This window comes from Salvelinus namaycush, chromosome 40 (assembly GCF_016432855.1).
Source record: "Salvelinus namaycush isolate Seneca chromosome 40, SaNama_1.0, whole genome shotgun sequence".
In the NCBI taxonomy this organism is placed as follows: Eukaryota; Metazoa; Chordata; class Actinopteri; order Salmoniformes; family Salmonidae; genus Salvelinus; species Salvelinus namaycush.
Window position 1 is genome coordinate 14,320,364 of NC_052346.1, and position 23,318 is coordinate 14,343,681.

At 44.1% G+C, this 23,318-nt stretch overlaps 2 protein-coding genes across 2 annotated transcripts in view; one reads left to right on the top strand and one right to left on the bottom strand.

The window, feature by feature from the left end:
- Positions 1-8,944, bottom strand: part of LOC120033439 (cohesin subunit SA-1) — a 34,358-nt gene extending 25,414 nt beyond the window's left edge. Inside the window, exon 1 of the mRNA XM_038979798.1 lies at positions 8,798-8,944. The gene's annotated coding sequence lies outside the window, so the exon portion shown is untranslated. The remainder of the gene's footprint in view (positions 1-8,797) is intronic.
- A 12,614-nt stretch (positions 8,945-21,558) lies between these two features.
- Positions 21,559-23,318, top strand: slc35g2a (solute carrier family 35 member G2a). Its single transcript, XM_038979463.1, has 3 exons — positions 21,559-21,861; positions 21,904-22,381; positions 22,451-23,318. Exons 1-3 carry the CDS (start codon positions 21,559-21,561, stop codon positions 22,966-22,968), a joined length of 1,299 nt encoding a protein of 432 aa, XP_038835391.1. The 3' UTR covers positions 22,969-23,318.

Consider the following 23,318-nt stretch of genomic DNA (forward strand, 5'->3'; position numbering starts at 1 on the left):
TGAGCTGTTTCCTTCCTCTCCGGCAACTGAGTTAGTAAGGCCACCTGTATCTTTGTTGTGTATTGAAACACCATCCAAAGTGTAATTAATAACTTCACCATGCTCAAAGGGTTAAGCAAATGTTCCCTCCAAAATTTATTTAGACTTGGCATAACAAAGGGGTTGAATCCTTACTGACATTTCAGCTTTTCATTTTTAATGAATTAGTAAACATTTCTAAAAACACAATTCTCCTTTGACATTATGGGGTATTGTGTGTAGACCAGTGACAAAACATTTCATCCATTTTAAATTCAGGTTGTAACAAAATGTGGAAAAAGTCAAGGGGTGTGAATACTCTGAAGGCACTCTGTGTGTGTGTGTGTGTGTGTGTGTGTGTGTGTGTGTGTGTGTGTGTGTGTGTGTGGTGTGTGTACGTATACACACACACACACTTCAGCTATTTGACTGACCAAGAAAGGAGAGTGATGGAGCGCTGCAACAGATGACCTGGCCTGCACAAATCACCCGACATCAACCCAATTATTATTATTATATATATTTTTAACCTTCATTCAACTAGGCAAGTCAGTTAAGAATATAATTCTTATTTACAATGACGGCCTACCAAAAGGCAAAAGACTTTCTGCAGGGACGGGGGCTGGGATTAAAAATATATTTTTAAGTAACATAAATATAGGACAAAACACACATCACGACGAGACAACACTACATAAAGAAAGACCTAAGACAACAAATGTCTTAAATTGTCTTAAAGCCTCAATTGAGATGGTTTGGGATGAGTTGGACCGTAGAGTGAAGGAAAAGCAGCCAACAAGTGCTCAGCATATGTGGGAACTCCTTCAAGACTGTTGGAAAAGCATTCCAGGGGAAGCTGGTTGAGAGAATGCCAAGAGTGTGCAAACCTGTCATCAAGGTAAAGGGTGGCGACTTTGAAGAATCACAAATAAAAATATATTATTATTTGTTTAACACTTTTTTGGTTACTATATGATTCCATGTGTGTTATTTCATAGTTTTGATGTCTTCACTATTATTCTACATTGTAGAAAATAGTAAAAAGAAAAGAAGACCCTGGAATGAGTAGGTGTGTCCAAACTTTTGACTGGTACTGTATATATATTTATTTAAAATAAAATCACCGGTGAGCCGCCTATTGGAGAACCCTGTTCTGAAGTGTAATGACATGACGGGATGAAGTGTCTCTCACACAACCGCTCTCTTTCACTCAATCCCCAATCGTCCATCTTCTCCATCTCTTTCTCTCTGCCAATCCCACATGGAATGAGTCTTTAAGCAACAGCGTAGTAGATATTGTAGTGAAATGTGTGTGTCGGGGGAACAAATCTGTCAATGTGCCCTTGAGCAAGGCACTTAACCCTAATTGCTCTTGTAAGACACTCTGGATAGGAGGGTCTGCTAAATGACTCAAATGTCAAATGTAATAAGGGAATAACATGTGTCCTCACTGTGTCCAGCGCATTGGCCATGAAAAAAATACCTTTCTAATTTCCATTCTCTGGTCCCTTGAATCATGCCAATAAACTCAAGCCCCCTTGACAAATGAGTGGAGCTCCCCTGGTCTGCTCTAAGGTATCTGTAGTGGGGTGTTCACTTAATAATGCAGCATCATGGTCTCTATATTACAGAGAGCCTCTACAGTAATAAAATGTCTTTACAGAGCTCTAGTGTAGGCTTTGGGCTATAGCCTCTACAGTACCTTTACAGAGCTCTAGAGTAGGCTTTGGGCTGTAGCCTCTACAGTATCTTTACAGAGCTCTAGAGTAGGCTTTGGGCTGTAGCCTCCACAGTACCTTTACAGAGCTCTAGTGCAGGCTTTGGGTTGTAGCCTCTACAGTACCTTTACAGAGCTCTAGTGTAGGCTTTGGGCTGCAGGCTCTACAGTAATACAGTGGTTTTACAGAGCTCTAGTGCAGGCTTTGGGTTGCAGGCTCTACAGTACCTTTACAGAGCTCTAGTGTAGGCTTTGGGCTGCAGGCTCTACAGTAATACAGTGGTTTTACAGAGCTCTAGTGCAGGCTTTGGGTTGCAGGCTCTACAGTACCTTTACAGAGCTCTAGTGTAGGCTTTGGGCTGCAGCCTCTACATAAAAAACCAAAAGGTTTCTAAAGAAATATATATATTCTTGCCGGTAGGCAAGAAAAAAAGAACGAGAAAGGAAAAAGGAAAATAAAGAGGATTCTCTCTGCAATGGCCGCCTGGCTCACTGCAGCTATCGCAAAATGGAGACGCAGGGAGAGCGAGTGAAATGGAGGAGAGAACGAGAGCACAGAGGGAGATCAGCGGGAGCAGAGGAGGAAGAGAGAGGGGAGGAGGGCTGGGGGGAGCTGGGAGAGAGAGACTCATTAGTTTGTCTCATCTTTCTGCCTCTTTCACCTTGACCCACATTCACTGTCTGTTGCTATTCACCCCCCCCCCCCCCCCCCCCACACACACACACAATTTGATTTCTCCAGCTGAGGCTATTATACCCTAATGACATAAGAGGCTCCAGAATGTTATCATTTCACTACAGAGAACCCATTACTGTGACTAGCAGAATCAGTGTGTGTGTGTGATAAAGACTGTGGGTTCAAGAGCACTGCATATCCAGGGCTGAACCTCCTGCAGTCTGATCATGAAGTGAGCCTATGAAGTCAGATCTTTGTTTGGCCAAAGGTGTTTGGTTTACCTCGAGATGCTACTGGGGGAAAGTGACATTCCCAGGTTGTCAATGTGCTAGTGTGACTGTCCAGACATAGAACCTAGGGCATGACCTCTCATCATCTCAACTCTAGACTGCATTAGCCCATTGAGCTAAAGCCTAAACATCCAAACATTAGTCTTCAGGTCCCTGACAGGCAATGTTCATCATCCATGAGGGTAGTTTACCAGACCACTGCTGATACAATGGTAATGGGGTAATCTGGTAATCTGGTGGTTAGAAGGGGTAGTTTAATCTACTGTGCTACAGGGAAACCCTTAATCCCACATGAGACTATAAAGGCAGATGAAGTGAACAACACACACAGCCTTAATCTGAGTGTGAGCCGGCTTTCTCCGCCAGAAAATCTCAGGAGCATGAGATATATATATATATGCAGACAATGATGTAAAATGTGTATGTGTGTGTGTATGTTAGTGTGTGTGTGTGTAACTGTACTTTATTGATCCCCTGAGGGTAGGCCCACATTAAATGTGTCACCAGCAGTAGTAGTGTTGGAGAATAATGTGCTAGAAAACCAAACCAGACAAGCATCGGCTGGAGAGATTTTAGCAGCATCATCATGTTAGCTTTAGATGCAACGCTACCGTGCTGAAACATACTTGACTGTGTGCTTTCAATGCCTTTAGATACATACTATTTAATGTTACACTAGTATAACCAACTGGGTGTTGAACCAAGTAGCCAACAAGTACACCAGTCTGCTAGGTCTCAGGTGATGTGAAACAACCACGCGCAGCGCTGGACAGGAATGCTTCAGAGCATTTTCAGCCCCACATTCTCTCTCTCCATCTGATGCTACAGGTCAGCTAGCCAACCCGCTAAACATCCGCTAGCCAACCCGCTAAACATCCGCTAGCCAACCCGCTAAACATCCGCTAGCCAACCCGCTAAACATCCGCTAGCCAACCCGCTAAACATCCGCTAGCCAACCCGCTAAACATCCGCTAGCCAACCCGCTAAACATCCGCTAGCCAACCCGCTAAACATCCGCTAGCCAACCCGCTAAACATCCGCTAGCTGATTACAACACAAACTGCTAGCTAAACTAGGCCTACACCACAGCCAACTACACCATAACCAGCTAGCAAAATACACCACAGCTTACTATGCAACACAATGGCTAAAGGTCAATCATATTTGTGAACATGGTCCCTAGCTGTGTGTTGCCGCTTTCCATGTCTGTAACTTGTGAGGTGTGGAAACACTTTGTTGCTTTTATGAATTTTGTCTTGCTGCTTTTTGTTCTATGTTGCTCTGTCTGTATGCTACGTCTTGCTTGTCCTATGTTGCTATGTCTGTATGCTATGTCTTGTTCTATGTTGCTATTGTCTATATTGTAATTGTTTTTAATAACCTGCCCAGGGACTGCGGTTGAAAATTAGCCGGCTGGCTAAAACCGGCACTTTTACTGAAACGTTGATTAATGTGCACTGTCCCTGTAAAAATAAACTCAAACTCAAACAACCAGATAGTTAGCTATCAGATTTTTCTAATGCCAATTGAAGCTATAAAGTTGTTATTTCACTGCGAGTGGTCCTGACAGCTTCCCTGTATACATACCATTTGCTTTAGACAGCTTCAATATCTTCTCATTACTCTAAAGAGACGTAGGGCGTATTCTTTCAGCAAACACGCTTGATAATGGTCACTTCCTAAAACTGAAATAATACCTTCTTCACACACACTTTCACAAACACAGTCCTAAATCTGGATTCAGCTTGGATTCAATAACTATGTCTAAACTGAGTCTGCTGAAGTCAAGGAGGACACTCTGGAGCTGTGTAATGGCAACATGGTACAGTATAATTTATGGTGTAAATTGGCCTGATCATAAAATACTAATTCAGTTACAAATCAAAACTGGTTCAGTCACACAAATCAACTAGCTATTACAAATTAATAACTTACTATAAATATACCAGTCATTACACAGGCCCACACCCCCAAAGTTTTTAGTAATATATATATATATATATATATATATATATATATATATATATATATATATATATAAACTAGGCAATTAAGGTCACAGTTGTGAAAATGTAGGACACTAAAGAGGCTTTTCTACTGACTCTGAAAAACACCAAAAGAAAGATGCCCAGGGTCCCTGCTCATCTGCGTGAACATGCCTTAGGCATGCTGCAAGGAGGCATGAGGACTGCAAATGTGGCCAGGGATGTTGCAATGTCCGTACTGCGAGACGCCTAAGACAGCGCTACAGGCAGACCACGTGTAACAACATCTGCAGAGGATCAGTACATCCGAACATCACACCTGCGGGACAGGTACAGCATGGCAACAACAACTGCCCGAGTTACACCAGGAATGCACTATCCCTCCATCAGTGCTCAGACTGTCCGCAATACGCTGAGAGAGGCTGGACTGAGGGCTTGAAGGCCTGTTGTAAGGCAGGTCCTCACCAGACATCACCGGAAACAACGTCGCCTATGGGCACAAACCCACCGTCGCTGGACCAGACAGGACTGGCAAAAAGTGCTCTTCACTGACGAGTCGCGGTTTTGTCTCACCGGATTCGCGTTTATTGTCGGAGGAATGAGCGAGGCCGAGGCCTGTACTCAGGAGCAGGATCGATTTGGAGGTGGAGGGTCCGTCATGGTCTGGGGCAGTTTGTCACAGCATGATCGGACTGAGAGTGTCATTGCAGGCAATCTCAACGCTGTGCGTTACAAGGAAGACATCCTCCTCCCTCATGTGGTACCCTTCCTGCAGGCTTATCCTGACATGACCCTCCAGCATGACAATGCCACCAGCCATACTGCTCGTTTTGTGCGTGATTTCCTGCAAGACAGGAATGTCAGTGTTCTGCCATGACCAGTGAAGAGCTCGGATCTCAATCCCATTGAGCACATCTGGGACCTGTTGGATCGGAGGGTGAGGGCTAGGGCCATTCCCCCCAGAAATGTCCGGGAACTTGCAGGTGCCTTGGTGGAAGAGTGGGGTAACATCTCACAGCAAGAACTGGCAAATCTGGTGCAGTCCATGAGAAGGAGATGTACTGCGGTACTTAATGCAGCTGGTGGCCACACCAGATACTGACTGTTACTTTTGATTTTTGACCCCCCCTTTGTTTAGGGACTCATTATTCAATTTCTGTTAGTCACATGTCTGTGACATGTTCATACAAATATTTACACATGTTAAGTTTGATGAAATAAACTCAGTTGACAGCGAGAGGACGTTTCTTTTCCCCCTGAGTTAATATATATAATCATTTAGGATTTCCGTTTGGGTCAAAAAAGACTCAAATCATAAGAAAAAAAGAAGTCTCGTGTCTCAATGAAATCAAGATATGAAATTACAACCACTTTTTGGGCTTAGTCGGTCAATTTGCAGTGTACAAATGATTATAATCATGTTCCGGTCCCTCGACCATCGGCTCTGATAAAAACCGGCCTGTGGTTGAATCTAGTTGCCAACCTCTGCTTTAATGTAGACTCCACCTGACCTACTGCTGCATTCATATACTGTCTGCTACAGAACAGTCTCATCTGGATTACTGGACTGGGCCCACGGCAGGATGACCAGATGTCATTGTTTTCAATGAGAGAGCGACGGTAACTTCCGCCAATTTCCACTGACGTTCCTTACAGAACAGCCACTCCAGTGTTTCCCCTGCCTTTGAATAGGTAGAGAGGGCTCCCCACCTAGCTCTTCCCCTGGTCTAAACAAATTAAATGTTTTGTTCCAGGTCCTACATGTGGCCTAGCCTAATGCCACAATTACACCAGGCACTACCTCTAACGGTCAAACTACCAGAGACCATCCAGTTTCAATGGGTGCTGCAAACAAGGACACATTCTGCAACGTAATGGTCGGCGACTATGAGCTTGGCGACCACGTTTATGCAAATTAGCAGCTACTATTAGTAGTTGTAAAGGAATAAAAATATGAAAAACTACTTAATGCTGTTTGAAGCGGTATCGTTGCCCTTTAATCCACGACTAGCGCCTCCGGTTAACTTGTGTAAACAGCAGCTTGCTAGTGGTTTCATGTTTGGTTCATGTTCATTGAAAACATTATTAGCCTACGACTCTAGCCTATTCCCAACAGATGTTTTTGGATAATATTGTTAAGCTATTAGGAAATCTATTTCAGTGAATTTCTACTCCATGTTCTTCAAAAACCATGAAAAAGAAATCTAAATTACGCTACATTACATTTGAGTAATTTAGCAGTCTTTTTCACATAACCAGGGCTTGACATCAACCTTTTTTTTGATGAAAATGTATGACACAATCTGTGCATTCAACTAGAGTACGTAAAACAACGACGTCATGAGCTGAATCAGTGCTGGTGAAAGTGATGGCAATTACAAGTCCAACAGGTAAGAAGGGTGGCAAGGTGGTAGAGGAGGACAGGTGCTGTCTGAAGAGACAGACTGTTGCAGATGGGCAGCATCTGTGCTGTAGAACTATTGCTAAAATGTTAGGTTTGTATACTTGTATCCCAGCCCCCGACTCAAAGTCAATAGGCTAGGCTGCTCAGAAGTACTGTACACCCCATTGCATTGAAACGTTTCCCATTTCAAGTTTATTTGCCATATGTAACAGGTTAGTCATACACTGGAAATCTTACAAAGTCACACTAACACATGAACTGTCAACAACAGCCGTGCCAAGTGAAGATCATATCCTGGCCTGCGGTGTGTGGTGTTTTATGGCTGTGTACTAAATATTGCCAGTCTATGTTGTACGTTCTATGCAAAAGGAGACGAGGAACATAACAATGTGGGACAATAAAGTTTTATTGTATCTCTAGCACCAGTGGTAGTTTACAGTCAGTTGGTCTTCCAGGATGCATAGCCTACAGGATGCATAGCCTACAGTAGACCGCTAGTTCAGTCTGCTGGTGGAAAGTCACATGGCTCAGCTTGTTGCATAACCACTTTGTTGACAATCAGTGAATGATCACTAGGACACAAGTATAATCCTTTACCCTAAACATCAGACTCTATACAAAGAGCAGTGACGCTGGGTGTGTAACACAATCTTCAAAGAGTTAGGCTTAAATTAGCCAGCTAGCTAACTTGACCAAATAGTCTCAAACTCCATAATAAAGAAAGATGTATGTGGATATGAAACGGTATAAGTGAACCGATATCCTCATTAACCCATAAGTGACTTCTGCCAGAAGAATGGATCCTTGGGAGAGTGAGGTCTGGAGTGGGGAGCATGGAGACCAACAGCGTTGGACTGTACCCAGGGTTGGATTTGGAACCCATCCCCCTCACACACTTCCCCGCTAAATTTCTTTAAGCAGAGAAAGGGGCGGAGTGGGTTAGCAAACTAGCTAGCTGCACTTTTAAAAAATGATCTACTAGTCAAAATATTGCAATTTGTCAAGAATCCCAACGTTAAACTTCGGTACAATAAGTAACATGTCAAAACAATAGGTGGGAAAACTGGAAACAATGTTCCTAACGTTACTGGTGACATTTCTGCAGAATCGCCATGAATGGCGTGATAGATTGGCAAGGTTGGATGTCAAATAGCACTGGTGACAGCAACCCGACTAACACTAACGTTACCTTGCTCCCAAATATATCATCCGAAACCCCGAGACATATGCAATGAATTAGGGTTAGCTAGCAACAATAGCAATGTCTGGCTGGCTGGTTAGCTAGGTCGCGCAGGCGGCACTGTAACGTTACAATAAGAGAGTCTGCATACAACATTCTGTTAACGCGTTGAATCTGTCCGTCTATCAAGAGCAATAAAAACACGTCACACCCGTTGACTTAGTAACGGGAAAACTAAGGGCGAGTGATTAAAAGTGATTCTGGCAAAACACAGCGGTCAAGTCTCTCGTGCGTTCCTGCAATCTGACATGTTGAGACATTCCTGCTAATGGCCCTCGATCAATGTAGCTAGCTAGCCGAAGAGAGAAAGCACATCCAGCTCTCTCCGCTAGCTTGCGGAGCAGCACCCATCCCCCTCCTCTCTCTCCCCATCCCTCTCTCGCTCTCTGAATCCACCATCTTGATTCTGAGACCCGTCTCCCCTTTCCCACAAGCCAAAAACACAACCAAAATACCAACAAACTCACCTTTACAGGCCATCGACCAATCGATTACTGTCTTCCGAAATAAAAAATCGATATATCTGATAAAAGTGTGTAGATTTTAATATTGTAAATATGTCGTGAGAAGCGGGAACCGCGCCTTGGAGCAGAAAGGAACAATCCTAAACTGCCATCTGGTGGAGCCTTCCTCGCTGTAATGCTGTTCTGGTGGCGCAGCCTCTCACTGCAACCTTACTGCCTCCTGGCGGACACAGACGAGATTACAGCAACGGGTGCGCGCCGCGGGGGCGAGGAGAGGGGAGGCACTGCAGGACCCCGCGAAAAGAAGGAAACTGTGGGGGGCGCGCTCAGATCCACGGGCACGCGTAGAAGGGGAGGGCGAGTTTAGCTGGCAGTGTTTTGGTCGGCGGTTTGATGGTAAATAGGCCATCAAAGATTACCCCTCAAAACACAATTTACCAGGCTACAATACACACATGTCACAGTGTTAGTGCAGTATCTTGCCTGAGACCTGAAGACTCATGTTAGCTCCAAGTTGTAATGCCTAGGCTTTAGCTGTGGCATAGATGATCTGGGTTCAATATCTGGTCTGTCAAAAATCTCACTCTCTGGTTTAATTTTGCTTGTCTACATTGGTTGGTCCTTTTGAGGTGAGACTCTCTCAATATCTGCGACATACAGTGCCTTCAGAAAGTATTCACACCCCTTGACTTTCTCCACATGTTGTTGTGTTACAGCCTGAATTTAAAATGTATTAAATGTAGATGTTTATGTCACTGGCCTACACACAATACCCCATAATGTCAAAGTGGAATTATGTTTTTCGAAATGTTTACAAAAAAAACAACAACAAAAAAAATTGAAATGTTTTGAGTCGATAAGTGTTCAACCCCATTGTTATGGGAAGCGTAAATATGATCAGGAGTAGACATGTACTTAACAAGTCACATAACAAGTCACCCTTAACAAGTCACCCTTCTTACCTTGCTTGGACTCTGTGTGCAATAATAACATGATTTTTGAATGACAACCTCATCTCTGTACCCCACCACAGGAGGCTGGTGGTACCTTAATTGGGGAGGACAGGCTCGTTGTAATGGCTGGAGCAGAATGAGTGAAACGGTATCAAATACATGTTTTCCATGTGCTTGATGCCATTCCATTCGCTCCGTCCCAGCCATTATTATGAGTTGTCCTCCCCTCAGCAGCCTCCACTGTACCCCACACATACAATTATCTGTAAGGTCCCTCAGTCGAGCAGTGAATTTCAAACAGATTCAACCACAAAGACCAGGGAGGTTTTCCAATGCCTCGCGAAGAAGAGCACCTATTGGTAGATGGGTAAAAATAAAAAAAAACACACATTAAATATCCCTTTGAGCATGGTGAAGTTATTTTTATTTTTTTATTTAACCTTTATTTAACTAGGCAAGTCAGTTAAGAACAAATTCTTATTTACAATGAGGGTCTACCAAAGGCAAAAGGCCTCCTGCGGGGACCAGAGCTGGGATTAAAGATACAAAAATAAATCAAATATAAATATAAGACAAAACACACATCACGACAAGAGAGACAACACAACACTACATGAAGAGAGACCTAAGACAACAACATAACAAGGCAGCAACACATGACAACACAGCATGGTAGCAACACAACATTACAACAACATGGTAACAACACAACATGGTAGCAGCACCAAACATGGTACAAATATTATTGGGCACAGACAACAGCACAAAGGGCAAGAAGGTAGAGACAACAATACATCACGCAAAGCAGCCACAACTGTCAGTAAGAGTGTCGATGATTGAGTCTTTGAATGAAGATATTGAGATGAAACTGTCCAGTTTGAGTGTTTGTTGCAGCTCGTTCCAGTCGCTAGCTGCAGCGAACTGAAAAGAGGAGCAACCCAGGGATGTGTGTGCTTTGGGGACCTTTAACAGAATGTGACTGGCAGAACGGGTGTTGTATGTAGAGGAGCTGCAGTAGATATCTCAGATAGGGGGGAGTGAGGCCTAAGAGGGTTTTATAAATAAGCATCAACCAGTGGCTCTTGCAACGGGTATACAGAGATGAGCAGTTTACAGAAGAGTATAGAGTGCAGTGATGTGTCCTATAAGTAGCAAATCTGATGGCCGAATGGTAAAGAACATCTAGCCGCTCGAGAGCACCCTTACCTGCTGATCTATAAATTACGTCTCCATAATCTAGCATGGGTAGGATGGTCATCTGAATCAGGGTTAGTTTGGCAGCTGGGGTGAAAGAGGAGCGATTACGATAGAGGAAACCAAGTCTAGATTTAACTTTAGCCTGCAGCTTTGATATGTGCTGAGAGAAGGACAGTGTACTGTCTAGCCATACTCTCAAGTACTTGTATGAAGTGACTACCTCAAGCTCTAAACCCTCAGAGGTAGTAATCGCACCTGTGGGAAGAGGGGCATTCTTCTTACCAAACCACATGACCTTTGTTTTGGAGGTGTTCAGAACAATGTTAAGGGCAGAGAAAGCTTGTTGGACACTAAGAAAGCTTTGTTGTAGAGCATTTAACACAAAATCTGGGGAGGGCCAGCTGAGTATAAGACTATCATCTGCATATAAATGGATGAGAGAGCTTCCTACTGCCTGAGCTATGTTGTTGATGTAAATTGAAAAGGGGTACACCCTTGGTGACAGACAGTGGCTGACACAGCAGATTTTCTGACTTCACTGCACTCTTTGAGAGAGGTAGTTAGCAAACCAGGCCAAAGACCCCTTAGAGACACCAATACTCCTTAGCCGACCCAGAAGAATGGAATGATCTACCGTATCAAAAGCTTTGGCCAAGTCAATAAAAATAGCAGCACAACATTGCTTAGAATCAAGGGCATTGGTGACATCAGTGAGGACCTTTAAGGTTGCAGTGACACATCCATAACCTGAGCGGAAACCAGATTGCACACCAGAGAGAATACTATAGACATCAAGATGCTGCATCAATACACCCAGTCACTACAAAGATACAGGCGTCCTTCCTAACTCAGTTGACGGCGAGGAAGGAACCCGCTCAGGGATTTTACCATGAGGCCAATGGTTACTTTAAAACAGTTACAGAGTTTAATGGCTGTGATAGGAGGAAACTGAGGATGGATCAACAACATTGTAGTTACTCCACAATACTAACCTAAATGACAGAGGGAAAAGAAGGAAGCCTGTACAGAATATGGGCTCCCGAGTGACACAGCGGTCTGAGGCACTACAGAACCTGTTTCAATCCCAGGCTGTATCATAACTGGCCTTGATCAGAAGTCCCAAAGGGCGGCGCACAATTGGCCAAGCGTCGTCCAGGTTAGGGGAATGTTTGGCTGGGGTAGGTCCTCATTGTAAATAAGAATTTGTTCTTAATGTTCTTAACTGACTAGCCTAGTTAAATAAAGGTAAAATTCAAATATTCCAAAACATGCATCCTGTTTGCAACAAGGCACTAAAGTAATTCTGCAAAAAATGTAGCAAAGCAATTCACTTTTTGTCCTGAATACAAAGCGTTATGTTTGGGTGGCGAATCCAATACAACACATTACAGAGTAACACTCTCCATATTTTCAAGCATAGTGGTGGCTGCATCATGTTATGGGTATGCTTGTAATTGTTAAGGACTCGGGAGTTTTCAGGGTAAAAAATAAACGGAATGGAGCTAAGCACAAAATCCTAGACACTGGGAGATGAATTCACCTTTCAGCAGGACAATAACCTAAAACGCAAGGCCAAATCTACACTGGAGTTGTTTACCAAGACGGTATTGAATGTTCCTGAGTGGCCTAGTTACAGTTATGGCTTAAATCAGTTTGAAAATCTATGGCCAGACCTGAAAAGGCTGTCTAGCAATGATCAACAACCCAATTTGACAGAGCTGAAATAATTTTGAAAAGAATAATGGGCAAATGTAATCGCTGCCAAAGGTGCTTCTACAAATATGATTAGATATTTCTATATTTCATTTTCAATAAATTTGCAAACATTTCTAAAAACTTTATCACTTTGTCATTATGGGGTATTCTGGGTAGACGGGTGAGATAAAATCTATTAAATCCATTTTGAATTCTGGCTCCAACAAAACAAAATGTGCAATTAGTCAAGTCAGGTATTGATACTCTCTGCAGGCACACACTCTCTCTCTTAGTCTGTGTGTGAGAGAGAGAGTGTGTGTGTGACTGTGCCATACTTTTTTTGTAGGCAACTTCAAATCTAATTACACTGAATCTCTATCTCTCCTCTCTCTCTCTGTGTGTGTGTGTGTGTTCTCAAGCCCAAACAGAGACCCTGTGTCTCCATGGTAACAGAACTTCCCTGTGGACACTTTAACATGATGTTTACATAAATAGTACTACAGGGCTTGAGAAGTAACAGCCAGAGCAGGACTTGAACCAGTAACCCTGTGGTTACGGGACATGTCCTCTGCCACTTGTGTGCCACTTGTGTGCCACTTGTGTGCCACTTGTGTGCCACTTGTGTGCCACTTGTGTGCCACTTGTGTGCCACTTGTGTGCCACTTGTGTGCCACTTGTGTGCCACTTGTGTGCCACTTGTGTGCCACTTGTGTGCCACTTGTGTGCCACTTGTGTGCCACTTGTGTGCCACTTGTGTGCCACTTGTGTGCCACTTGTGCGCCACTTGTGTCATAAAAACCTGGGCCTCTTGGCAGAGGCAGTAGTACACACACTTATAGAAACCTTGCAGAAACAGCCACTTTGTGTGTGAGTGAGTCTGTATTGCTCAATTTTTAATTCCCTCCAAACTATCAGGCCATTTTTATTATCTCCTCTCTCTCTCTCCAATCTCTCTCCTCTCTCTCTCTCTCTGTCTCTCTCCAATCTCTCTCCTCTCTCTCTCCAATCTCTCTCTCTCTCTCTCTAACAATCATCATCATAAATATACATGAAATATGATTGGGTTAGCCCTCTTTCTGTCTCTTTTTCTTTTTTGTCTCTCTCTCGCTGCTGTGATGGCACACTGTGGTATTTCACCCAATAGATATGGGAGTTTATCAAAATTGGATTTGTTTTCGAATTCTTTGTGGATCTGTGTAATCTGAGGGAGATATATGTCTCTAATATGGTCATACATTTGGCAGGAGGTTGGGAAGTGCAGCTCAGTTTCCACCTCATTTTGTGGGCAGTGTGCATATAGCCTGTCTTCTCTTGAGAGCCAGGTCTTCCTTAGGTTGCCTTTCTCAATAGCAAAGCTATGCTCACTGAGTCTGTACATAGTCAAAGATTTCCTTAATTTTGGGTCAGTCACAGTGATCAGGTATTCTGCCACTGTGTACTTTCTGTTTAGGTCGCTCTCTCTTTCTCTCTCTCTTACCCTCTCCCTTTTATCTCTCTCTCTTTCTCTCTCTCTTACCCTCTCCCTTTTATCTCTCTCTCTTTCTCTCTCTCTTACCCTCTCCCTTTTATCTCTCTCTCGTCGTAGGACAAGTGTTCATGGTCTATAAACCGTCATCATTCCCAGCTCTGTGCAGGATGAATACTGATTCTCTGAGAGACAAATAGAGAAATAAAGAGACAGAAAGAAAGAGAGAGAGACAGAGAGGGAGAGACAGCGAGAGAGAGAGAAACAGAGAGAGAGAAATAAAGAGAGACAGAGAGGGAGAGACAGCGAGAGAGAGAGAGAGAAACAGAGAGAGAGAGAGAGAGAAACAGAGAGAGAGAGAGAGACAGCGAAACAGAGAGAGAGAGACAGTGAGAGAGAGAGAGAGAGAAACAGAGAGAGAGAAAGAGAGACAGAGAGGGAGAGACAGCGAGAGAGAGAGAGAAACACACAGAGAGAGAGAGAGAGAGAGAGAGAGAGAGAGAGAGAGAGAGAGAGAGAGAGAGAGAGAAAGAGAGGGAGATAGGGAGAGAGGGAGAGAGGGAGAGACAGCGAGAGAGGGAGAGAGAAACAGAGAGAGAGAGAAAGAAAGAGAGACAGACAGACGGATGGACGGACGGACAGACAGAGAGAATAATGTACTACTGAACAACCTAGGGCTCTGGTCAAAGGTACTTCACTACATAGGGAGTGTGTTGTCATTTCATTGGCTTTGGATAAACAAGTGTGAAGTGTTTGAAGCTCTCCATTCCTCCCTCTTCTTTATAATTCATTCTCTCTGCTCTCAAATCGTATTTTTGCAGAATTCTGCATGCAGAGTCTCAATTTTGTGTTTGTCCTATTTTGTGAATTCTTGGTTGGTAAGCAGACCCCAGACCTCACAACCATAAAGGGCAATGGGTTCTATAACTGATTCAAGTATTTTTAGCCAGATCCTAATTGGTATGTCAAATTCTATGTTCCTTTTGATGGCATAGAAGGCACTTCTTGCCTTGTCTCTCTCTATCTCTATCTCTATTTCTCTCTCTCTCTCTCTCTCTCTCTCTCTCTCTCTCTCTCTCTCTCTCTCTCTCGCTCTGTTGGTAAACTTCTCCACAATATAGTTATTGAATAGTCCCATAAAACGCTTATAGCGGTCTCCTCTTCACAGTTGCCATAGAAACAGAGCATATTTCCTCCCGAGAAACAACCTAACACACACTGTCTGTTAAGCGGACGGACAGACGGACAGACAGGCAGGCAGACAGGATGGCAGACAGACACACACACAGGCAGAGAGACTGATTATATTACGGCTGTTGGACTGAATAGAGCCATAGCACCTCTCTCCTCCAACCCAGAGCCCTTCCCTGCCGAGCCTTCCTGTCTGTCTGCCTTCCTGTCTGTCCGCTTAACTGACAAACAGGAAGATAATACGCTACTCATTAGTGTAGAGAAAGTGCGGTGTTAGTGGGTTACATGACTGTCTCACCCATATGGCTGGTCTGGTCTCACTAATCAGACTGCTCCTCCATCTGCTTCCTGTCTCCATGTCTGTCTGTCAACCAGCCTCAGGCACAAACGACAGACTGCAGGCAGCTAAAGGAAGTGGTATGGGGTACAAGCCATTACATTTACGTCATTTAGCAGACGCTCTTATCCAGAGCAACTTACATTTAACCTTTTTATTATTTTATTTAACTAGGCAAGTCAGTTAAGAACAAACTCTTATTTTTCAATGACGGCCTAGGAACAGTGGGTTAACTGCCTTGTTCAGGGGCAGAACGACAGATTTGTACCTTGTCAGCTCGGGGATTTGAACTTGCAACCTTTCGGTTACTAGCCCAACGCTCTAACCACTAGGCTACCCTGCAGCCATGACACAAACACATGCTTGCATGCACGCAGGCACACACACATACACACACAATGGCAAATCAGGAGAGAGGACATCAGAGAGAGAGAGCGAAAGAGAGACTATGATCATTCCCTACAGCAGAGGAGCATGTGATGAATGTGATGAAATATAGATGTGGGATAGAGAAGGACCATTAGTTCCCCGCTGGGAGCAGTTCTCTGTGTGTGCACGAGTTTGTGCGTGCATGCGTAAACGTGCAAACACACACACAAAGGTGACTGGCAGTGGTCAGTGTTTATGATTATGATTTTTTTGGTCGCTATGCATGCTTAAGCATAATGCCATCGTTCCCTCTTCTCTCTCTCTCTCTCTCTCTCTCTTCACGGTCGGGCAGGCTGAGAAGCGCAGCAGCTGTGTGTGAGTGAGGGAGGGAGGGAGGGAGGGATCGGGAGACAGAGGAGGAAGGATTTTTTTATCACCGACACTCTCTACCCCTGTGGTCGACAACAGTGCTCTACCGGCGGTTGGAGGAGCCAGCTAGACCCGTCGGGCGACTGGTAACCTTGGAGGCACGCCAAACCACCCAGGAGGAGGGAAGAGGGGTGGAAGGATGGCTGTCTCCCTGATTTGACAGAAGACATTTGTTCGGTGAATGAGCGGAGGGCACCGTATTGACGCAATACCGCAGGTGAGTTTCTGGCAGTCGTTACAAATATCAGTTGATTTAGCAATCAATTTACGCGCGAGCAGGGAATATTTACGGTGGAATAGTCGGGTAACTGACACGGTATCGACCATACCGCTGTGAGGCCATTTTCTGTTTATTTTGTGGTTTCTATAATTGTGGTGATTATTTGTCCTGCCACGTACAGCATCATTACTTCCTGTGCGCGGGTACGCGCCTCGTTCCAATCATAAATCCAGCACGGACCGTGTGTGTAACCTTGACAAGACACACACTCATCCTCTCTCTCGCCCAGTGACAAGATGACACGTGCGCCCACCCCACCACACAGAATCTTGGCATCTTTTTAGTCAGCATCCAGCCAGCATTCTGTCCTTATTAGAACAGTCAGTGATTGAGTCACCATGAGTAACCTGAGACCTGAGAACCTGCAGAAGCTCTTTCTATACATAGCTCAATGGTTAATACAGTCCTGGGGGCCACACTCAGACGACCTGCGCTCAAACCCTGTCTGTCTCATAAAACAGACTGTAGATTTACTTAGGTGTGTGTCTACTGTCTGTGTATATTGTAGAAGGTGTGTGTCTACTGTCTGTGTATATTGTAGAAGGTGTGTGTCTACTGTCTGTGTATATTGTAGAAGGTGTGTGTCTACTGTCTGTGTATATTGTAGAAGGTGTGTGTCTACTGTCTGTGTATATTGTAGAAGGTGTGTGTCTACTGTCTGTGTATATTGTAGAAGATGTGTTTACTGTCTGTGTATATTGTAGAAGGTGTGTGTCTACTGTCTGTGTATTTTGTAGAAGGTGTGTGTCTACTGTCTGTGTATATTGTAGAAGGTGTGTGTCTACTGTCTGTGTATATTGTAGAAGGTGTGTGTCTACTGTCTGTGTATATTGTAGAAGGTGTGTGTCTACTGTCTGTGTATATTGTAGAAGGTGTGTGTCTACTGTCTGTGTATATTGTAGAAGGTGTGTTTACTGTCTGTGTATTTTGTAGAAGGTGTGTGTCTACTGTCTGTGTATATTGTAGAAGATGTGTGTCTACTGTCTGTGTACATTGTAGAAGGTGTGTTTACTGTCTGTGTATTTTGTAGAAGGTGTGTGTCTACTGTCTGTGTATATTGTAGAAGGTGTGTGTCTACTGTCTGTGTATATTGTAGAAGGTGTGTGTCTACTGTCTGTGTATATTGTAGAAGGTGTGTGTGTACTGTCTGTGTATATTGTAGAAGATGTGTGTCTACTGTCTGTGTATATTGTAGAAGGTGTGTGTCTACTGTCTGTGTATATTGTAGAAGGTGTGTGTCTACTGTCTGTGTATATTGTAGAAGATGTGTGTCTACTGTCTGTGTATATTGTAGAAGGTGTGTGTCTACTGTCTGTGTATATTGTAGAAGGTGTGTGTCTACTGTCTGTGTATATTGTAGAAGGTGTGTGTCTACTGTCTGTGTATTTTGTAGAAGGTGTGTGTCTACTGTCTGTGTATATTGTAGAAGATGTGTGTCTACTGTCTGTGTATATTGTAGAAGGTGTGTGTCTACTGTCTGTGTATATTGTAGAAGATGTGTGTCTACTGTCTGTGTATATTGTAGAAGGTGTGTGTCTACTGTCTGTGTATATTGTAGAAGGTGTGTGTCTACTGTCTGTGTATATTGTAGAAGGTGTGTGTCTACTGTCTGTGTATATTGTAGAAGATGTGTTTACTGTCTGTGTATATTGTAGAAGATGTGTGTCTACTGTCTGTGTATATTGTAGAAGGTGTGTGTCTACTGTCTGTGTATATTGTAGAAGGTGTGTGTCTACTGTCTGTGTATATTGTAGAAGATGTGTGTCTACTGTCTGTGTATATTGTAGAAGGTGTGTGTCTACTGTCTGTGTATATTGTAGAAGGTGTGTGTCTACTGTCTGTGTATATTGTAGAAGATGTGTGTCTACTGTCTGTGTATATTGTAGAAGATGTGTTTACTGTCTGTGTATATTGTAGAAGGTGTGTGTCTACTGTCTGTGTATTTTGTAGAAGGTGTGTGTCTACTGTCTGTGTATATTGTAGAAGATGTGTTTACTGTCTGTGTATATTGTAGAAGGTGTGTGTCTACTGTCTGTGTATATTGTAGAAGGTGTGTGTCTACTGTCTGTGTATATTGTAGAAGATGTGTGTCTACTGTCTGTGTATATTGTAGAAGATGTGTGTCTACTGTCTGTGTATATTGTAGAAGGTGTGTGTCTACTGTCTGTGTATATTGTAGAAGGTGTGTGTCTACTGTCTGTGTATATTGTAGAAGGTGTGTGTCTACTGTCTGTGTATATTGTAGAAGATGTGTTTACTGTCTGTGTATATTGTAGAAGATGTGTTTACTGTCTGTGTATATTGTAGAAGATGTGTTTACTGTCTGTGTATATTGTAGAAGGTGTGTGTCTACTGTCTGTGTATTTTGTAGAAGGTGTGTGTCTACTGTCTGTGTATATTGTAGAAGGTGTGTGTCTACTGTCTGTGTATATTGTAGAAGGTGTGTGTCTACTGTCTGTGTATATTGTAGAAGATGTGTTTACTGTCTGTGTATATTGTAGAAGGTGTGTGTCTACTGTCTGTGTATTTTGTAGAAGGTGTGTGTCTACTGTCTGTGTATATTGTAGAAGGTGTGTGTCTACTGTCTGTGTATATTGTAGAAGATGTGTGTCTACTGTCTGTGTATATTGTAGAAGGTGTGTGTCTACTGTCTGTGTATTTTGTAGAAGGTGTGTGTCTACTGTCTGTGTATATTGTAGAAGGTGTGTGTCTACTGTCTGTGTATATTGTAGAAGATGTGTGTCTACTGTCTGTGTATATTGTAGAAGGTGTGTGTCTACTGTCTGTGTATATTGTAGAAGGTGTGTGTCTACTGTCTGTGTATATTGTAGAAGATGTGTTTACTGTCTGTGTATATTGTAGAAGGTGTGTGTCTACTGTCTGTGTATATTGTAGAAGGTGTGTGTCTACTGTCTGTGTATTTTGTAGAAGGTGTGTGTCTACTGTCTGTGTATATTGTAGAAGATGTGTGTCTACTGTCTGTGTATATTGTAGAAGGTGTGTGTCTACTGTCAGTGTATTTTGTAGAAGGTGTGTGTCTACTGTCTGTGTATATTGTAGAAGATGTGTGTCTACTGTCTGTGTATATTGTAGAAGGTGTGTGTCTACTGTCTGTGTATATTGTAGAAGGTGTGTGTCTACTGTCTGTGTATATTGTAGAAGGTGTGTGTCTACTGTCTGTGTATATTGTAGAAGGTGTGTGTCTACTGTCTGTGTATATTGTAGAAGGTGTGTGTCTACTGTCTGTGTATATTGTAGAAGATGTGTGTCTACTGTCTGTGTATATTGTAGAAGGTGTGTGTCTACTGTCTGTGTATATTGTAGAAGGTGTGTGTCTACTGTCTGTGTATATTGTAGAAGATGTGTGTCTACTGTCTGTGTATATTGTAGAAGGTGTGTGTCTACTGTCTGTGTATATTGTAGAAGGTGTGTGTCTACTGTCTGTGTATATTGTAGAAGGTGTGTGTGTACTGTCTGTGTATATTGTAGAAGATGTGTGTCTACTGTCTGTGTATATTGTAGAAGGTGTGTGTCTACTGTCTGTGTATATTGTAGAAGGTGTGTGTCTACTGTCTGTGTATATTGTAGAAGATGTGTGTCTACTGTCTGTGTATATTGTAGAAGGTGTGTGTCTACTGTCTGTGTATATTGTAGAAGGTGTGTGTCTACTGTCTGTGTATTTTGTAGAAGGTGTGTGTCTACTGTCTGTGTATATTGTAGAAGGTGTGTGTCTACTGTCTGTGTATATTGTAGAAGGTGTGTGTCTACTGTCTGTGTATATTGTAGAAGGTGTGTGTCTACTGTCTGTGTATATTGTAGAAGGAGTGTCTACTGTCTGTGTATATTGTAGAAGGTGTGTGTCTACTGTCTGTGTATATTGTAGAAGGTGTGTGTCTACTGTCTGTGTATATTGTAGAAGGTGTGTGTCTACTGTCTGTGTATATTGTAGAAGGAGTGTCTACTGTCTGTGTATATTGTAGAAGGTGTGTGTCTACTGTCTGTGTATATTGTAGAAGGTGTGTGTCTACTGTCTGTGTATATTGTAGAAGGTGTGTGTCTACTGTCTGTGTATATTGTAGAAGGTGTGTGTCTACTGTCTGTGTATATTGTAGAAGATGTGTGTCTACTGTCTGTGTATATTGTAGAAGGTGTGTGTCTACTATCTGTGTATTTTGTAGAAGGTGTGTGTATACTGTTTGTGTATATTGTAGAAGGTGTGTGTCTACTGTCTGTGTATTTTGTAGAAGGTGTGTGTCTACTGTCTGTGTATTTTGTAGAAGGTGTGTGTCTACTGTCTGTGTATTTTGTAGAAGGTGTGTGTCTACTGTCAGTGTATTTTGTAGAAGGTGTGTGTCTACTGTCAGTGTATTTTGTAGAAGGTGTGTGTCTACTGTCTGTGTATTTTGTAGAAGGTGTGTGTCTACTGTCAGTGTATTTTGTAGAAGGTGTGTGTCTACTGTCAGTGTATTTTGTAGAAGGTGTGTGTCTACTGTCTGTGTATTTTGTAGAAGGTGTGTGTCTACTGTCAGTGTATTTTGTAGAAGGTGTGTGTCTACTGTCTGTGTATTTTGTAGAAGATGTGTGTCTACTGTCTACTGCAGCAGCATCCTCTGCGTCAGAACAGTGAATTACAACCACTGACTGAGTTACCTGGCAGACACAGAAGAGGGCCATTTGGCCATTGTCTTACGTCAGATAGCGCGACGACTCCTTCTGCACTCATAGATAGTTCATGGCAATGCGGTCGGAAGACAATGCCATTAGGTTAAACACCTCTGTTTCTGTCTGAGGGGTGTGTGTCGGTGCCTAACTTTTGCCCTCACCTCTCCTCCCTACAGGTGAGTAACCATGGAATCCACTCACCTCCTGGACGGCTCCAAGAAACGGGTGAAGATCCACCCTCACACCGTCACCGCCAAGTACGCCCCACACACACCCCACACACACACACACTTCCCCCAGCCCGGAGACGAGGGCTACGATGACGCTCCCTCCTTCGAGGACTTCGGCTCCTTCCTGGAGGAGACCTCGGACAAGAAACAGCTGACAGGAACCCGGAAGTGGACAGGAAAGGCTGGCACTCTGTTTGGAGGGAAGGACAAAAATAAAGACACACCCCCTAGACCTCCCATGGGGGGAGGCGAGGGGGGGGTGGAGGGAGGAGGGAAGGGTGCAGGAGGGGGAGTAGGGGAGCAGCTAGCGAGTTTCAGTGAGGCGTCTGTCTCTGCGTCTCGGCTCACGTGGGCCAGTGTGGTCTTGGCGGGGCTGGCTCACGGCTGTGTGTGTGTTCTGACGCGCCTGGCCGCCTCACGCTTTAACCTCCCACCCTTAACTCTCCTCTTGGTACGATCCATCCTCCAGCTGCTCTATGGGACTGTACCAATGAAACGGGCGGAGACGGCCTTTGGCTCAAAGGGCTATCGGCGGAAGCTGCTCCTGTACGGTCTGACTCACTCCTTCTCCCTCTGCTGCGCTTACTCGTCCTTATCCTTCGTCTCCCTCGGGGACGACGAGGCCGTGTTGACAACCTGGCGCCTGGCGACCACCATCCTGTCAGCCACTCTGGCGTTGTTGCTCCTGGACGAGCGGCTGGGATTGGTGGACCTGGTCACCGTAGCGACAGGCGTGTTAGGACTGGGTCTGGCGCTAGTTCCTAACCCAACAGGGCTGGATGAGAACAACAACGGGACCGGGTCAGGGATACCCAATGGGATTATTCCCAATGGTGCGACACCGGCACAACAGTCGGCCCAGTTCTGGCGGGAAGCGTTTGGTTGGTCCCTGTCTGTTCTAGCAGGACTATGGATGTCTCTGGCTCTAGTAATGTACCGCTCTCTGAAGGAACGGGTCAGTGTCGGCACCGCTCTGTTCACTGTCAGTTGGACCGGCTGTCTGAGCACCGCAGTCTCCATGCTTCTCCTCCAACAGGGGCCAGTGTGGCCGGCCAGTCTCCAGGCTTGGTGCGTCGTCCTGGGGGTAGCTGTGTGCTCTGCTGGGGGGTTCGTGGGGGTGACCCATGGCCTCACCCGACTTCACCCAGCTTTGGTGTCTGGAACACAGGGTCTGGAAGTACCGGTCGCTATGATGCTGGAGATTGCTGTTGTGCCATTGGTTCCCTCAGTGTGTGAGGTCATAGGGGGTGTGGTGGTGGTGGTGAGCGTGGGTTGGCTTGTTACAGTGAAGCTCCTCCCCTCTCGAGGAAGTGGGAGGAAACAGAGAGAAGAGTACGAAGAGATCCTGGACTCGCCAATTAAATAACACGCACACACACACACACACACACACACACACAAAAGCACATGCAAGGAGAAATGCACGCACAAAAATTCTGGACTTGCCAATCAAATAGACCACTCCCCGTCTATCTATGTTTCTGTCTCTCTCTCTCTCTGTCTCTCTCTCGCTCTCTCTCTCTGAGGTCAGTATGTATATAAGAGGACTCTATGGTGAATGTTAATGCTTGAGCTAAAATAGCTGTCTTTAACCACAGATCTAGAATCAGATACACCAACTCCAATCCTTACCTTAACCATTAGGAGGTGTCAAAATATCTGACCCTGTATCAGTGGTTAGGGAAAACATCTACCTACTCCAATGTGAATAGTAAA